The 19,331-nt window shown below is 36.6% G+C and overlaps 1 protein-coding gene across 2 annotated transcripts in view; it reads left to right on the top strand.

The window, feature by feature from the left end:
• The window catches only part of WWP1 (WW domain containing E3 ubiquitin protein ligase 1), a 58,393-nt gene that overhangs the window by 21,753 nt on the left and 17,309 nt on the right, over nucleotides 1–19,331 (top strand). Inside the window, exons 2-9 of one of the 2 annotated variants that reach the window (XM_070940465.1) lie at nucleotides 517–607; nucleotides 5,502–5,643; nucleotides 6,263–6,387; nucleotides 11,196–11,333; nucleotides 11,421–11,487; nucleotides 13,435–13,598; nucleotides 17,926–18,274; nucleotides 18,728–18,823. In XM_070940465.1, coding sequence (XP_070796566.1) covers nucleotides 538–607; nucleotides 5,502–5,643; nucleotides 6,263–6,387; nucleotides 11,196–11,333; nucleotides 11,421–11,487; nucleotides 13,435–13,598; nucleotides 17,926–18,274; nucleotides 18,728–18,823 — 1,151 coding nt within the window. In that variant the 5' untranslated portion in view covers nucleotides 517–537. The remainder of the gene's footprint in view (nucleotides 1–516; nucleotides 608–5,501; nucleotides 5,644–6,262; nucleotides 6,388–11,195; nucleotides 11,334–11,420; nucleotides 11,488–13,434; nucleotides 13,599–17,925; nucleotides 18,275–18,727; nucleotides 18,824–19,331) is intronic. The other variant, XM_070940464.1, reaches the window with a different exon arrangement.

Here is a 19,331-nt window from a genome sequence, read left to right as displayed (position 1 = left end):
CTCGATTTCATTGAGGGCCACATCAGGGTTGTGTTTGACCTTGAGGGACCAGGGTGGGCATGGCCAGCTTGACATCACTTGTAACGGGGGCCACTGTGGTGGCCCAAGCGCTCTGCCAGCGAAAATGGGCTCCCAGGCTCTGTTTTTGGCTGCAACGGCCTCCTGCTGCTCTCTGCCAGTGAAAACAGATCGGAAGGTTGCGCACAGCCCTTGCAAGCTCCGTTTTCAGGTGCGATGACCTCCTGCAACCATCTGCCAGTGAAAACTGAGCTCGGGAGGGCTGCCTGAGCTCCATTTTCACTGGCAGAGGGACCGTGGGCTGGTCGTTCATTGTTTCCAGGGCAGCCCTGGCGGCCAGATCTAAGTACCTCATGGGCTGGATCTGACCTCTGGGCCTTGAATTTGACACCCCTGGTTTATAGAAACTAAACTTGATTCATTCAATTATTATCAGCTGATTGTAATTTTAGTAGAAAAATGGGAACATATAGTCAAATATTTTGTCTTCTTCAATAGGCTGAAAGTGCATTCTCTGATATGGCTGCAGCCTCCCCAACATCTGGAAGCAGTAATAACTACAATGGAAGACTACAGATGCAAGTAACAAGTAAGTTAAAATCAACAAATGATGCGTTTTATTATTTGCCTGCCATTGATAAATAAAAATAGATTCTACTTTATCTCTTGTTCTGTTTATCTGTGTTTGATTATATCTCTCCCTGAAGTGACTAGTACAGATTTAATCCTTTGCAGATTTACAGTTATATTTTATATGTCTATGTTATCCTTTTAAAATAGAAATACCACATTATAGCCTATTAGTTTGAGCAAAGAGAAATGCCTGGTGGTGCCCTAACATTTGAATAGAATAGGAATAGAATAGAAGGGAATGGGAATGGGAATGGGAACGGGAACAGAACAGAACAGTTGGAAGGGATTTTGGAGGTCTTCTAGTCCAACCCCCTGCTTAGGCAGAAAACCCTATGCCATATTATTTTGGTTGTTTTTAATTTATATTTGATAACTATGTTTATTTTAAAAATAGATAATCATACACTAGAATGAAATAACATTATTGTTATTGTTATTGTTATTGTTATTATTTAATTAAATTTATATACCACCCTACTCCCGAAGGACTCAGGGCAGTGAACAGCCAGAAAATAAAATACATATAATACAAACGTTAAAAACCATTTAAAATACATTAAATCCTTTGGCCCAGAAAACAAATTTAAAACACCCCAATTTATAAGACAAATTTAAAATTTAAAAAAGCAATTTAAAAGAGAGGCTAGGCCAGGCCAGCCTGCTGGAATAGGAATATTTTGAGGGCACGGCGGAAAGCGCGCAGATCCAGAATCCTCCGTATCTCCGGGAGGAGCTCGTTCCAGATGGCAGGTGCCCTCACAGAGAAGGTTCTCCCCCTGGGGGCCGTCAGTCGACAGTGTTTGGCTGAAGGCACCCTGAGAAGCCCCTCTCTATGGGAGCGTACTGGTCGGTAAGAGGTTACTGGTGGCAAAAGGCGTTCTTGTAGATACCCCGGTCCTAAGCCATGGAGCGCTCTAAAGGTGGTAACCAAAACCTTGAAGCGCACCCGGAAGACCACCGGGAGCCAATGCAGCTTGCGCAGGAGGGGAGTCACATGGGAGCACCACATCGCTCCCAGAACCCGCGCGGCCACATTCTGGACCAACTGGAGCCTCCGGGTGCTCCTCAAGGGGAGCCCCATGTAGAGAGCATTGCAGTAATCCAGGCGGGAAGTGACGAGGGCATGAGTGACCGTGCTTAACGAGTCCCGATCCAGAAAGGGACGCAACTGGTGAATCAGGCGGACCTGATAAAAAGCCCTCCCTGCCACAGCAGTCAAGTGCTCTTCTAAAGACAGCTGTGAGTCCAGAGGACACCCAAATTGCGAGCCCTCTCCGTGGGGGCCAACGACTTGCCCCCAATATTCAGTGATAGCACCAACTGACTATATCGGGACGTCGGAAACCACAGCCACTTGGTCTTGGATGGGTTGAGCTTGAGTCTGTTTCTCCCCATCCAGATCCGTACAGCCTTCAGGCACCAGGACATCACTTCAAGGGCATCATTGGGGTGATCCGGGGTGGAGATGTACAGCTGAGTGTCATCAGCGTACTGATGGTACTTCACCCCGAAACCACGGATGATCTCACCCAGCAGCTTCACATAAATGTTGAAAAGAAGGGCGAGAGGACCGACCCCTGTGGCACCCCACATACAAGGGACCTTGGGGTCGAGCTTTGCCCTCCTGCCAACACAGACTGTGACCGGTCGGAGAGAAAGGAGGAGAACCACCGCAACACGGTGCCCCTCACCCCTAACTCTTCCAACTGGTGCAGCATGATACCATGGTCCTTCAAGTTTTATTGAACTTCCATGTGCCTTGGCTTTAATCATATGGTTACCTGTAGTTGATAAGAAAGAGAAGAATTGCTTTTTCTTCCTTGAATTTTGTACCAGTCAAATAGTTTTTAATCACCTTGGCCTTTTCTGAGCTTTCTCTCAGTATCTTTCTATTAATTTACATTGCTACAGTTGATGATCGAAGTTTGGGATATATGATGGGAGTAAATTCAGTGAAAGGTCTGCTTTGGGAGTTTAATTAGATATCAAATTTAGCCTATAAAAAGTTTTATAGTTATAGGTATTGTTCTGATAGTCCTATGGCCACTCATGGGCCTGGAATCTCAGTGATTGAGCAAAGTGGCCATTAAACAATGTGTTGTTTTGCTCAACAACCACAATCTCAACTCTCCCAGTTGCAGTTGGTAAGTGAATATATGAGTCATTAAGTGGAGGGCTGGAGAGGGGGCCTGTGTCTCTAAGACATGGTAGAGTAGGTAGAGGAATTGGGCCTCCACCATACCTGGGAGATCTGGGTCTTCTCCTAGTCCCATTGGGGGACAGTCGTGTATAATGGCGTTTACTAGCATTTACGCCAGATCTGATTTCCCTTCCAGCATGCTAAGGGACCAGACCTTTTCCAACCTCCCCTTGATTTGCAGCCTTCTCTGCTGGCTTCCCCCATTGACTTTCAAATGATTGCAAGATATTTGGCAACCGGTCATAAATGCAAACTGTTGTCAAGTAAATATGATCATGTGAACAAGGGGATCCATACAAAGCTTTATTAAAGTCGGGATATTTTATGGACTGTAAAGCACCTGTTCCAAGGCAATACAGGCACTAAAACAACTATAATGATCTTTGTGAAACAAGAACATAGCATTGACCTGTTTTAGGATCCTTGAAATCTAAAGAAGCTCAAAATACTTAATCCCAGGGAAGACAGTAAATCTCAAAGAACTAAGTAAGCTTTAGGTATATTCAAATGATAAATGACTTCTGGTTGTTGTCAAATGTCATGGTGGCCACATGATTGTGAGGTGAGTGCTTGGCAACCGATTTGCACTTATGACTAGTTGCCAGGCACCCATGATTATTTGATCGCCATTTTTAATCTTCTCTGTTAGCTTCTCCTGAAAATCAGTCGGGAAGCTGGCAGGGAAGCAATTCCTCTTCCCTCCACATACATTCCACACACATGTATGTGTGTGGAAATCCTTTGTGGGACTGCATCATGACTTATTGCATCATATCATTTATTTTACAGAAAGAAAGCCAAAATGGAGAAGCCGTGATGACATGGTGTAATATATCATGTGTTGTTCATCTGAGATTGTATTTACCTACTTTTAAGCACTGCTAAGGATGAGATAATTTTTACTATGTCCTGATATGAAAAGTGTAGAACTCAAAAGAGGGTGTGCTTTCTTTTTCACATGACTGTACAGTATCTCCTAAAATCATGAACATTAAAAATCTGGCACCAAAGTTAAGATATCAAAACCAGACGTCATTAAATCCTCTCATTTATGTTACCCCAATCCCAGTGCTTGGAAGAAAGCCAGATCTTAAATGTCAGGGAAGGGTATTCCATAGGGCAGGGTCTGCCACGGAATAGGCATGCTTCCTAAATCCTGAATTGAATGCAATTGTGGCAGGGAAGGAGAAGGATGTGATCCTTCTCATCTAATGACAGCATTGTCCTACCTAACAAACATAATTGGTTTTTTAGGCCTAACTCACATAATTGGTTTAAGCAGAGGTTTGTCCTCTGAGCTTGCTGCTTGACTGCGGATGTTTTGTTACCAGACTAGGTAACATGACAGTCACAAGACTAACCAACCACCAGGACTTACCCTGTTTCCCCAAAAATAAGACATCCCCTGATAATAAGCCCAATTAGGCTTTTGAGCGCATGCGCTAAAGTAAGCCTCCTCCCGAAAATAAACCCTCCCTAAAAATATTTAAACACAGAGCTGGAAATCAGTTAGGCGGCAAGAGGAGCCCCATCTTGCTTCATGTGCCCCAAAATAATAAGACCTCCCCAAAAATAAGGCCAAGTGCTTATTTCGGAGTTCAAAAAAAATATAAGATAGGGTCTAAACGAATAAACGAACAAGATACTTCACCCAAAATCCTCGTTGAAGATGTTACCTAGTTTGGTAACAAAATGTCCAGGATCCAACCAGCAAGTTCGGAGGACAGACCTCTACCTAAATCTACAACCCAAGCTATGAATATTCTCTACAATTTCTAATCTCATTTGGGACCACTGGAAGTGCTGTCACTAAGCAGGACGGTTATGTAACAACTACGTTGCTTTGTGACACAGGTTCAGTCCCAGTTGAGGAATACCTGTACTTTTACTTCTTTAGTAAGCAAAATAATAGTTTTTGCTTTTGTGATACTATATGAAACTAGATTTAAGTCCTTTCAAAATGTCGATTAAGAAGGAGTAGGGATTGTTAGAAGTTCTTGATGATATTGATGATAGGGTTAGTGAAAACTATATCTGTAGATTTTAAAGTTTGCTGTTTGATTACATAATACCTCTGTCGGCATGTTGCTATAGTAACTTATAAAACATTCTATGTCAGAAGGTGATTTAAGGAGCTGGAACCATTTTCAATGAAAATATAACTCAGGCGATAAACAGTTAATATTAGTGTACTGGTTTGTTACTAGTGAAGTGTGAAGAACAACTTCAAATAGATCTGTTTAACTCTTGTTATCACACCCTTCCAGTAGTACTCACCCATCAGGTTTTGTTTTTTTGTGTTTTTTTTTTTTAATATGGGTCCTTTTAGCTAGATGAAAAAGGAAGTGTGAAGTGTGATATTGTTTCTGGATCCCAACTGTCATGCTGGAATATATACAAGGGATTTTTTTGCAACAAAGCAGAAGCCTTTTGATTGTCAATATCTTCTAAATTACTGGAGTACTTCTAGGCAATTTTAATATACAGTAAAATACCGTTTGTAATCACAAAATGTGCACCTGGTCTGGATTTTTTAGATGATGGTAAAAATAAGCTCCCCCATTCATTAGTTTTGAATAGAGACATTGTAATTAATTGTCATTTCCTAAAAAGATCTATTTCCAGTAGTTTTAAGTATTTTTTTTTTTAGTTTCTAGTGCCAAATTGAAAAGAAAAAAGAACTTTTTTGGTTTAGCTGCCATTTATACAGAACTAGTAGCAGACAATGAAGTGAAGAAAACATCTAAGTCTGGCAGTTCCTCAAATCCAAAATGGGAAGAACAATTGACAGTGTAAGTAGAATATTTTTGTAATTAACTATTTCTATCCCAAATATCCAGAATAAATATGCAGGTACCAGATCCCTTAATCAGACTAGTTTTTTTAATGGACAAGACGAGGGAAAAACTGTTGGTGATATGGAGTTAGTCATTGTGTTATGATGGAATAGGAAAGTAGAGTCTCCTCTGTTAGATTCCACTAGATAGATTCCACTGTTTTGGATTGCATCCAAGATTGTCTCACCTACTATTGGAATGAAGAAACAAACACAAATTAATCCCCATTTTTGAAAATAAAATTTTCATCAATAATCTGGCCTTGTTTCTATCCATAACGGAAATTCAGGTAAGTGGAAACATAAATAAACAGAAGACGGAGATTACTTTGAAAAGTATATTATGACAGTTTGAATATTGTGTATTAGGTTATACATTATATGACCTAATTTTAATCATTTTAATTATTGAACTCAGGCTGTATTATAATTGTGTTGATATATTATCTAAACTTGCTGCTTTCTAATCAAAAGACAATATTTAAATAAAGTAATAATTGCTTTTCATTTTGGGGATTATTAAATATGTGCAATAATGTATTTCCAATTTTAAAAAGGAATTTGTTTTTGTCTAGGAATGTGACTCCACAGACCACTTTGGAATTTAGAGTTTGGAGCCATCATACTTTAAAAGCTGATGCTTTATTAGGAAAAGCCACTGTAGATCTTAGACAAGCTTTGGAAGTTCACAATAGAAGATGTAAGTTAAAGTTTGCATAGAATCCACTTATTTTTATTTTTAATATTCTTTATTTTATGCTCCCATTATGCCTTAAATATAGGTATGCTAAATGTTATGTGATAATAATTCCCTCTGAACTACCCCAGGCAGATCCAGTGAGCAACTTGGGAGTTCTGCTAGACTTGTGACTCCTGCTCGAAGAGGAGGTAGCAGGCTAGGAGATCTTTTGTACAACCATGGGTTGTGTGCTAATTGCATCCTTTTTTTTATTATGAGGTTCTGCACTCAGTCACTCATGCCATGGTTATCCCCTATTTCGATTATTACAACACACTCTATATAGGGCTACCTTTGGAGTATTTTTTGGAAACTTAAGTTGGTTCAGAATGCAATCACGCATATAGTTTTAGTGGCTCTTAGGGTGGCACATGTAACCCCAATGTTACGCAGGCTGCACTGGCTGCTGATTTGCTTCTGGGTACAATTAAAGGTGTTGGTCATTACCTTTAAAGCCCTTTATGGCGTAGCTCCAAGATATTTTAGGAGCCATTTTGCCCCTCTATATTCATGCTGGCTGAAGAAGTCTACTGCAGATCCCATCAACCAAGGAATTATGGCTGGCGAGATCCAGGAGTAGAGCCTTTTTTGCCACGGCCCCGCTCTCTGGAACATCTTTTTGCAGGAGGTGAGGTCCACCCCAGTCTGGCCTTCAGGAAATGCCTTAAAACTGGCTATGCCAGTTGGCATGGGGTCCAGGTAAGGAGAAGTTGTAGGCTGGAGATGGCTTGTGTAGTACCATAGCAGCCACAACCACCTTTCCTCTCTAAGCCTGTGGTTTTTTTTTTTTTTACTTTGTTTTAATCTTTTGTAATTTTGATTTGTTTTTATATTTAAAATTGTTTTTACTTTCTTTTGTTTTACTGTATTGTATGCCTTACACTGTGAGATGAATAGTAAGATAGATAAGATAGATAGACAGACAGGAATCATTAAAAAGTGTAATCTGAACTAAATAACATTTAAGGATCAATGAAAAAAGAGAGTCCACAGGAGTTTGCCAGTGGAGCTCAATAAGAAATTTGGAAGAAAAGATGCACATTTGGAAGGGCTATGTGCTTGCTAGCTGTGAACATTGAAAAGGGGATCTCCTGAATAACTACTCATTGTGAGGAGTGTTTCCTGAAAATATTGTTTGGCCATTCTGATTAATTGCTTATTAGTTCAAGAGGGGGATTAACAAGCATAGGAAAGGACCATGATGGAAGAATTAATGGGATGAGCCCCTAAAAAGTAGGGATGTATACTATCTGTGAAGGGAACAAGAAACAAACCCAAATGAAGTTGAATGAAGGAATAGTCAGCAGTTAGAATGTGTACTGCTTGTCCTTATTTTGGTCGTCTTTTTTTGTCCTTTTTTTCTAGTTTTAATAATAATTTTTATTGATGTTTAGAGATAAAAAGATAAAACACTAATACAAACTTTAAAAAATGTAAAAGTAAAAACAAAAAAGTACAAAGAAAAAAATTAAAAAGACAGAAAAAATATAGTAAAGAAAAAATAAGTTACATAAAGAAATGACTTGTTCTTCATCACAATAAATAGAAACATTTTCAGAAACTTATCACCTTCCCTGATACTTCAACAAAAAAATCTCTTCTTCCTATATGTCATTTTTTACCTGTGAACAAACATATTTAGCTCTCATCAATAGAAGTCCATTAAGAGCTTCCAGAAATAACAGCATATATATTTTAACCTTAATTAGATAAACCAACTTTAAATTCCTTTACTTTCATGAGTAACGTCACTTTCTCTGACAATACAATAAAATATTTCTTCTTTCTATATATAATCTCTTGTCCTCCAGCAAAGCTTACATTTGTTTTGATTAAAATTAAAATTTAATTGTCATTCAGTCCTAGTGAGCAAAATCCATTAAGAGTTACCAGAAACAACAACCTATATATTTTAACCTTGATCAAATACATGTACTCCTTCCCTTTGATTTTAACAATCTTGATCTTTAAACCCTTTAAATAGAATCCCAGAACTTAATTTCTTTTCATTTTTTCTTTGTCCCTTGAAAACTTTAATATGTCTCTTAATATGTAAATCCAAAAGAAAAAAAAATATTGAAGTCAGGTATCTTCAGGTTTGTTTTTGTGTATACCTTTTAATTAACGCATTGTAAGCCACCCTGAGTCTCTGGAGAAGGACGGCATATAAATCAAATTAAAAAAAAAATTATTAAGACATCACCTGGTTTCATTTGTAAATTCTATGTAACATCTTTTTCTATATCATTTTTAAGCTGTCATTTTTAAACAATCTCTCTCTTGTCCAGTAAAACTAATTTTTCTATAACCTCTTTTCAATCCATTTTATAATAGCAGATAATCTCAAGAGTAATTTCTGAGTGCATTGTTTTCAAATAACCTTGAATTGTTTCAAAGGTAGAGTATTTGACCTATTTTGTATTAGTGGTCTCTTCTTTAATTATAATCTTTAGTTCAGTTTGGTTCCCTCTAGTGTCCAGACTTCAAAAGTCCCATCTTATTTTTTTTTCCTAATCAACATTTCTCATGGAAATTTTTGTTATGCTTAATTTCATACTCTTCATGTTTAGTAGAATTCTAAAGAATTCACAGGAAGGATTCCTGCTTTTAATTTCAAAATCTATTTAATTTCAAACCCATCTGGCTCCTTAGTCCATTTATAACTTTCAGAATACCAGTGTTCTAATCACCCTTTTGCTATTTATTCCAAAAAAAGGTTTTTTTTAAAAAAAGCCCTTGAATTTGCATAAAACTTCTGTTGTCAAGGATTAAAGGAAACTCATCTAGTGTAATGAAACTTGCTGTTCTGTAGGTGATATGAATATGTGTCTGTGGGTGGGTGTGTTTGTGTGCGCACATGTGCGTGCACACACAGATATATGCATATATACAGATATATGCACATACTGTTACAAGCAATTTCCATAGGTGTTAAGAAAAAAAGTATGTGAATCAGTGTCAGCTTTGGATTGCTTAGTAGGCTCAATGTAACATGCTGGCGTTGATCTTTAGAACTCTTTCATGACTTATGGCCTAACTATCTGTGAACCATTTTTCCCACCATGAACCTGGCTAGTTACTTAGATCAGTAGACACAATTCTGAAAATTCTCCTGCTGCTAAAAACATGACTCTCAATTATTTAGTAAAGGACATTCTTCTGTATGGCTCCCAGGTATTGAATGGTTCCCTAAGGAGATGCAGTTGGCTCCCATTCACCCATTATTTAGGAAAATGGTAAATTCTTACATATTTTCTAAACTTTTGTTATTTATTTTAATGAGTTTAACTTTTCTTTATCTTTTAATTGTATTCATCTTGTTCTGTTTGTACTATATATTTTATTGTTGCAACCCATGCTGAATGTAAAGAAATGCAGTAACTAAGGTATCAGATTAGAAACTAGGAAACCATGAGTTTTAGTCCTGCATTAGGCACATAGCGAGCTGGGTGACTTTGGGTCAGTCATTCTCTCTCAGCCCTATAAAGGAGGCAGTGGTAAACCACTTCTGAAAAAATCATACCAAGGTTTGTCTAGGTAGTCTCCAAGAATCAGACACAATTGAACGGAATAAAAAAATGCTGAATATTAGAATAAAAAAGATGGAATATAAATCCAATAATAAATAAATGTTGCCTTGGGAAGGAAGGAATTTAAAAAAAACTCCATTTCATGAATAGCTTTCAATCTGTGTGAGTTGTGCTTTAAATACATAAAGATCCTTATATCTTATAGCGGGGGTATTAAACTTGATTTCATTGAGGGCCGTATCAGGGTTGTGTTTGACCTCGGGGCTGGGGGCAAGGGTGAAATGCTACTGGTTCACACCGGTTCGGGTGAACCAGGAGTAATAAAAGCTACAGTTTCAGGCGAACCGGTACTAAAAAAAAAGCTACCGGTTCAGGTGAACTGGTAGTTAAAAAACTACCGGTTCGTGCAAACTGGTAGTTAAAAAAAAGTTACCGGTTTGTTAGAATGGGTATTTCCAATGATCAGCTGTGCCGCGTGGTTTACATTCACTAGAAAGCAGGTAATCCTGCTTTCTAGTGAATCTAAATCACGCGGCACAGCTGTTCCCCCCCTCGCTGTTTTACTTACCTTGTCAAGCCTCCTTTTTCCGCACGCAGCATATGTTTGGTGTGCACTGTGCATGCACGGGCAGCAAACCGGTGGCAAACTGCAAAGGATTTCAACACTGACTGGGAGGCATGGCCAGGGCGCATGGCCAGCTCAACATCACTCATGTCAGGGTTGCCTGTGGTGGCCCAAGTGCTCTGCCAGCGAAAACTGGCTCCTGAGCTTTGTTTCCGGCTGTGACGGCCTCTTGCAACCCTCTGCCAGCAAAAACGGAGGTCAGGAGGGCCATGCATGGCCCTCCTGAGCTCCGTTTCACTGGCAGAGGCACTGCGGACTGTCTGCTGTTTCCAGGGTGGCCCCATGGGCTGCAGCCGGCCCACGGGCCTTGAGTTTGACACCTCTGTGTTATAGGTTCATTTTGATGTTTTTAAGACTTTATATCTTGCATTACACATATGCAATTAGACAATTATTACCGACTATGCTTCATAAATAGTGTGATACACTGTTCAGATTTCTGTATAATTTGATAACCATGAGGTAGAAATGTAATCTTGATATTTGAAATGATTAGACATACAGAGGGATTTTTTTCTCCTACATATTTAGGTAGTAGAGTTAGATCTGAAAAAATGTATTTGCTGTTTTAATAAGTGGCTTATTTTTTTTACAAAACGCTTTTTTTCTGATAGTAGAACATGTCAAAGAACATTTGAAGCTTTCACTGGAAAATAAGAGTGGCTTGATTCAAACGGGAGAACTGATAATAGTGCTTGATGGTTTGGTGCTTGAAACAGAATCTCTTTCAAATCGCAGTTCACTAGTAACCAGTAAGTTAAATTCAGGGGGATTAAAATTATTATCCCTTAGTTTAAAAAGAGAAATGGAAAAATCTAATTTTCTGTTTTATTGTTTAGTAGAAGTCCAGCAAAATGGTGATGCCTTACATGAAAATAGAGAAACACCAGCTAGGACAACTTCCAGGTTAGATTTCTTTTGAAGAATGCTATTTGAATACTAAATGTCATTGAATTGAATATGCAGAATATCAGATTACATTGTAGCCTCCGCTAGGAGACAGTGGAATAAGTTGTAGCGCATTATCATGTATGTTATTAATTTGACTAAATGTTTACTTTGAGAAGGCATTTCAGTTGTGTATATTTTTGCATGCACATAATAAAAATATTTTGTGAAAATTTCTGCAGTAATTAATATATTGGATGAAACATTTTAATAGGGAAGATGTGTGATTGCAATTTGCAGGAAAACAGTTAAGAAAAGAATGGCAGTGAATTTACATTATGTTACATCAGTGTAACAAAAAAAAAAATCTTTTTAACCTCTCCCTCCTGCTGTTCAGATAGTTGAAAAAACAGTCAAATTGGTTCAGCACCTTGTATTGTTGCTTTCTTAAATGCAGTATGGCATTACTTTAGTCAATTCTTTTGTGGAAGAAGCTTATCTAGATGAATTGTACAAAAATTAGTTCAAAGTCAATCCTTATTGCCACTCATTCTTGCTGTAAATCAGCTGGGATTCTCTTGTAAACATTAAGTTAGTCAGTCAGTCAGTCAGTCAGTCAGTCAGTCAGTCGGTCAATAAGTACGTAAGTAAATAAGGCTGTAGTTTAGCAACAAAACACCTGATCCAGCTAAACATCATTCTACCTCCTGCTATTTTTTTTTTGTTTGTTTCTTTAGGTCTAATGTGTCCCTTGTTTTCTTACAGAGATAAAGCAGCATAATCTTTATTTACATGAGTATATCTATTTATTTGTCCTCTTCATTTTTCTCTGTCCACTGGTTGTTTTGAAACTACTGTGAAGTACAAAATGTGTTACACTAAATTGTTTTACTAAGCTATTTTGACAGGATGTTTCCATTCAGTTTTATCAAGTATCATTTAGCAACTTTAGTGGCCAAAAATGTTATTTTGTGTAATGAAATTTGAAATTTATTATACTGAAAAATAATTGGGGTTCTACATAATAAGAAATCTTATATGCTTATTAAAATAATATGCACATTCAAAAAACAAAGTAATTATAACTAGTTTGTGAAGGGGCAAAATGTTATAGAACATATTAAATAAATATCCAAATACACATTGAAATAAAGTTAATATGAATAATTGATATTTTACACATCATTTGTTTATATTGTTCTATAGATATATGGCTCTCTTACAAAGACAGAATTAATGTAGAGGTATTTTTTTTAATGTTTGTAAGCCTCCCAGAGTTACCTTATGGTAAGATGGGCGGCCAATAAATTTTATTTATAAACAAACAAACTACAGATAGTGCTCTCTTAGTGATGATAATTGGAACTGCAACTGTTATTAAGTGATGTGGTTGTAAAGTGCAAAGGCATGTGATTTACAATGGCAGTTGTGACTTAACAATGGCAGTTGTGACAATCCCAGTTGCTGTCATGAGGCAAATCCTGCATAGCTGTAGTATCCTGCAGTCCCATTAGCACTATTTGATGATAGCTTCCCTATTGACATTTCTTGTCAGAAGCTAGCAGTGGAGGTCACAATGGTGATCATGGCATGCTGCAACATCATAATTTTGAACCAGTTGCCAAGTGTCCAAATTGCGATCACGTGACCCCAGGGATGCTTTGATGGTTGCAACTATGAGGACCCTTTGTAAGTCCCCCTTGTTCAGCACCATCATGACTTCAAGTGATTGCTGAATGAGTGGTCATTTGACAAGAACTGCCTATATTCCTTGCTCTAATGGCTGAAAACATGACAGATACACAAATTAAATATGGTGCTGAGAAATGAAAACAGGTGAAGGAAGAAGAATATGAAAATTATTTAAAATACATTTACTTTTGATTGGTATGTAGTGGGTTATTGGAGTGGAGAATATATAGATGTAATACATATTTTTTATCACCTGTGTGATATTTCCTACAGATTAGATAATCAGACACCATCAAGTTCCATAGTAGAGATCTCATTCCCTATACATGCTGTTAATGGAGACAATGGAGACAACTCATCATCTCCTCATATTGTGACCAGATCCAAAAATTCACCAATACCAAAACCACTGTCAAGTGAACAAGATAACAACATTGGTAAGAATAATGTTGGCTAAGGTGTTTTACTAGACTTATTTTTTTAAAAGGAAACATCAAATTAATACTAAGAAGTGATTTATTAAGTTAGATTATTGAGAATCTGATACATAGGAGGAGAATACTTCAGTATGTGTATGTAACAAAATGTCACTTTCTCTGTTGTGCTACACTTACTGTTGCATCTAATAATCTGACCTTTTGCAGCAGCTTTTAAAGGACAATATGGAAAAACGTTGGGTAAAAAATTGGATTTAAAAAGGCTCGTATGTCACCTTGAGATAAGATGTTTTATCAATGCTATTTATTTGTTCCTTGAAATAGAAGGAAAATGCAAATTGTAAACATTTATTCAGAATATGTATACAACTTAACTTATAAATACAAGGTCAACAGCTATTTGAGAGAAAATAGAATAAAAATTTAATAAGTTATCTTGAACTCAGATTTCTTGGGGGGGTGGAATTATTTATCTGATTTAAAAGGCTCAGGCCAATGAAATGACTTAAGCTAGCATTCAATAGGTTAAAACATAATTTAAATATAAGATGAAATACCACAATAATAGCAACCTGTTAAGGAATGTACAAACATTCAAATAGCAACCATTCAAATAATTTACAAATTACCTAAGACCTGCAGGAAAAATAAACTTTTTAATTCTTTCCTGAAGGTCAACAGGGTTGGGGCCCAATGCTATTCCTGTAAAAATGTAAGGAAGAGGACCTTGATGCAAGATGTCAGCTTTACCAGGTAGACCAGACAGGAAACATGACCGGATAAGCTAATTCTAGTTTCTTGTACAGTTAACAGAATCTTGCAAGTTTGAATGTACAATTTTCCTGCTGTCAATTTTACAGCCTGATAACTTGGGGAAGGTCCTTCCTGAGCCTCTTGCTCACTCACTAGGCAGCTGGGGACTATGCTGTCTCTCATCTGACTATTCCCTAGGCAGCATCTTTTTGCCCCATCTTCCAAGGTCTTTCTCCCTTACCATTACACATATTTCCTAACAGCCTTGACTAACCAGGAGGAACATAGGTTCATCATGCGGGTGGCTGTGCTCAGAGCATTGAGAACCCCGTCTGCTTCCTTGAGACTCACAGGATTAACTCTTCTCAGATACCAGTCATTTCATAGGACTTGCTTAGGCAGTGTTCAAATTAGAGCTGATCTAAGTGATCTTTTTTGTGACGTTTCCAGTAGTAATGGCATATTATCCTGTGAGATATTTCTCTGTTTGTATTTTCCTAAGAGATTATGAGTCACACTAAACAGGACTGCTGAGTGGCATTCCGGATGTAGTAATCACTAATCAAGGAACCACCAGGAATTCTGTCACCGACACTGACAGGGCAAGGCACTAGTGATGAGTATATAATCAGAGAGCTAATCCCACTCCCTTCTAACACTGATATTCTTACCTAGTTGGATAATGAAATGTTTGCAAGGAAACATTCAAGCTCAGAGAGCCCCAAGGACCCCAAGGACCCTACAGTTCCACCCTGAGCTATTCTCTTCTATTATTATTATTATTATTATTATTATTATTATTATTATTATTATTATTATTATTATTATTATTAATCTATTCTATTCTATTATTTCTAATATGTATTTAAAATGTAGCAGTTTCTTACCTGAAAACTCAAACTAATTAGAAGTAAAGAATCATAAATGTAATAAAATATACTGCTGTAATAATGTAATTTATTTCTTAGATATTATGTCTTCCTTATAACAGTCTCAAGGAAATTAATATTGAAGCATGTAGACAAAGCTACATATCTACCATATCTACTGTTTTTAATTGATTTTGCTTATCAAACAAAAAAAGTTGCCAGATTCATATTCTGTTCTGGCTGGCTAGAAGCAAACATCTTTTTTTAAAAAATAGAGAGTGCCCCTTTCAGTTTGGAAAAGTGGATAAAACGTTTTAATTTCAGTCAATTTCAGTTACTGCTGGAGTCTCCCTACTGGATATTGGCTGTTCCTTGCTGTGGATAAGATTGATAGTTTGTTTTTCTGCCTAAGACAAAAGGGCACCCTGTCCTGTTCTTATTCATGTACAGAGTCGGACTAAAATGGTGGTTGAATCTTTAATACTGACAAGAGGGCATAATCTGCACTTATAGACAATAAAATACTTAAGACTTTAAGTCAGACCATGTAACGCAGCTCAGATTCCCACCCCAGTATTTAATTTTTATCTTTCACTTCCCAGCATCTGCTGCCAGAAATTGTTGTCTGTCTTGGCCTTATGGTAAGACAGTCTCTTGGCTTGAGAAGATAAGAAGATAAGGCTGAAGCTTATTCTAAAGTAGAGTATAGAATTTTAGCTGCAGATTTTTTTCATTACTTTTCAAAAGTAATGAAAGGAGGAAGATGTGTTTGCATTAAAATTGTTAGTATGTTTACAGCTGACCTTTTCAGCTTCAGCTTTGGAAATAAAGCTTATTGTTTGTCAGAAGTTGCAATTTCAAGGTGTTTCAAGGAGAGACAAGGAGACGCTTCAAGAAGAACATTGGAATCGCTTTCCTAAACTTTAATAATGGAGAACCAGAGGAATTATGTAATGAACTTAAAGTCTTTAAAGATGATTGTGAAAAGAGACTGTTAAAACTGAAATAAGAAAGAAAGCAAACTGGATGTCAGGACAAACTCTGGAAATTGCCAAGAAGAGAGGAGAAGAGAAGCTAAAGCCAAGAAAGACAAAATCTCAGAAAGAGACTTCTTGAGAACAGTTTTTGAGAACTGTTAGAAGAGGCAAGAAACAGTATGCAATGTGTACAACATCTGCAAAAATGTAGACATGGAAACAGACATGGAAAGTCTTTCAAAAGATCCCTGAATTCAGAAGGAAGTTCAAATGCGTATGCTAAAGGACACCAATGGATAAATAGTAACTAATTATAAGGAGAGCCAAAGAAGAGGGAAGGAGTATACTGAAACACTGTGCAATACAAAACTCAACATCCAAGATACCTTAGAGGATGTTCCTTATTTACAAGAAGCTCTAGTATCAAAAAATGAAATTATATCAGCATTCTGGTCATTACCAAGTCAGAAGGTTACAAGAATTGATGGAGTACTCACTGAAATAACCACAGAAAAAGAATCAGTCAAGTTTCTAATCTAATGAAGCTATGAAAAATTGAATGGAAGTGGAGATATTTAGTTTAGATTAACTGATTGATGATGAAGATTAACATTTAACATATGCTGTGTTAAGTATTAAATATTATCTATCCGATATAATCCAATGGAAATACTTACAGCAACATTTGTTAGCAATATTTTATTGGCCAGCACCATTCTTAGCTTCTGAAACACCTGAGATACTAGAACTTGTTAAAACTGTTAAAACTAAAAAGCTTATTATTAATTGTTATAGATATTTGTTATCAGCAAATCAACTTGATATGCAAATAATAAGAAAAAAATGGAACAAAGAATTAGAGATCCCTATATTACATAGACAATAGGAGAATGTTTTAATGTCTATTACAAGAGTGTCAGTGGACCTCAAATTATGACTTATACAACAAATAATAATATCTAGAATTTATTGGACTGTTACATTTGTATGGAACAAGACTATGCAAAAGCTGCATTGCATAGTAGAGCAGCCATGAAGGCCTTAGAAAAAATAAATGCTGTAATGTGTTTATATCTACGAAAATCAGAAGAGTGCAAGCCATAGTATTCCTTGTGACACTGTATGGAAGTGAAAGTTGGACTTTAAAAAGCAGAAGAGAAAGATTATTGATGCCTTTGAACTTTCATTTTGAAAAAGACTCCTGAGTATACCATGGATAGCAAGAAAACAAACCAGCGAATCACTGAAAGAATAAATCCAGAGTTCAAGACACAAATTACCAAACTCAAATTATCCTACTTTGAGCTTGTCATGTGAAAACACGGCTCTTTGGAAAAGGCTATTTTACTAGGACAGGTGGGAAAAAAAGAAAAGGAGGGGATGATCAGCAGCAAGATGGATGTATTCAATTACAGTGTGCATCATTGGGAGACTTGAAAGAACAAGTTGGAGATAATCTATGTGGTTACTAAAAGTTGAAAAAGACTTGAGTCAAAAATGAAAGAACCTATTAAGTTGATCATAACACAATCAAATCATGTTGCAGTTGCCATTTTCTTTGCATATCACTTTAGCTTTTTAATAATCTATAATACTTAAAAAATCAATAATGTTTGCAGGTTACCATTGCTGGCTAAGCAGTCTGATTTCATGTTTGATTTCAGATATAATATTCAAAAGATAACAGTAATGCTTATTCACATTTTATTCTTTTTTTGTGTATTACAGTTAGTTGTGAATCATCCATAATGGAAGCTGATAATCTTTCAATCTCCGAAATACCTATGGATTCTACAGAAGCACCATCCACATCTGCAGATTGTACTGCTACTACTTCAGAAACTCCTATAGAAACTGAGGCTACTACTAGTAACGCTGAAAGCAGTACATCTACAACTGCCTTTAATGAATTTTCAGGATTTCAGCCCGTTACTCCTTCAGATTCAGTATCCTCTAGTACAGAGAACAATACAGCACCAATGACAGAAGTAGCAAAACCAAGGGAGTCTGCTAATGTATCTGGCGAAGCTATAAGGCAGCAACCTGGTAACACCAGCATAGAACCTTTGCCCCCTGGGTATGTGAGATTAAATGCGTTGCACTTGTTAAATTCACATGCTAGTGATTTTTAACCTAATATATATAATATATATTTAGGTTATTGAAATGTATTTGTCAATGTGTTGGATTATACTAAAGTAACTGAATTTAATCTCTTTTGAAATCATTTATGTCTAATACATCCTTAGGTTATGCCTAGTATTTTCTATTGATTTTATCTATCCAGTGGAACCAAATTAAAGATATTTCACCTAATTTGCTATATATGCATGCAAAAATAAATTTAATTGGGCATCTTTGTTGTGATGATGACTAACTTGTTTTTAATGCTAGATTAACAGTATATTAAGAATGTAACCATATAACTATAATTGATCTGAAATTTGTTGCAGTTTTTGTAAATTTCAGCTTTTCAGGAGAAAACTTTTGTTTTCTATTAATTAAGTTCTACTTTTTATATTTTTCAAAGATGGGAACAAAGGAAGGATCCACATGGTAGAACCTATTATGTTGATCATAACACAAGAACTACAACTTGGGAAAGGCCTCAACCTTTGCCACCAGGGTAATAGTTATACTCTTCCATATATTAATAAAGGCTACTAAATTGTAAATGTAGAGATGAGAATTTGCTACAGTATTTGTTTCTTTGTATGTAAATTATATAATGGAATTTAAGTTTCTTTATAATAAGCTTGCTAAAATAAGCTTATTATAAATAATGTTTTTTTAAAAACTAGCCTTTAGTAAGGCTTTAAAAGTAAATCCATGTGCTTGAATTATAATTAGGATAGTATGAAGATGCTTCTTCCATCATACGTTCTTCAGTTATTTATGTCCTTTGAGTTTGAGGTGAGCTTCCTGGACAATTGGAAGAGGAATAGGGAGATATTAGTAGTCAGAAGTCTGTCCCATTTTGCACAGCATCTATTTCACAGAAGCTTTACTGCCCTTCCCTCCCAATTCACATTATTTAAGAGGGAAGAGGGAACTGATAACGTTCCTTTTATTAACTGTTCCACAAAAAGTATGTCAATATGCTAATTAATAAAATTCAAAATAAAAATCTTCAA

This window comes from Pituophis catenifer, unplaced genomic scaffold (assembly GCF_029215685.1).
Source record: "Pituophis catenifer annectens isolate HBS135680 unplaced genomic scaffold, rPitCat1.0.hap2 SCAF_3, whole genome shotgun sequence".
NCBI classification, from domain to species: domain Eukaryota; kingdom Metazoa; phylum Chordata; class Lepidosauria; order Squamata; family Colubridae; genus Pituophis; species Pituophis catenifer.
Note: the sequence above shows the minus strand (reverse complement) of the source record. Positions and strands in the feature narration are given on the sequence as shown.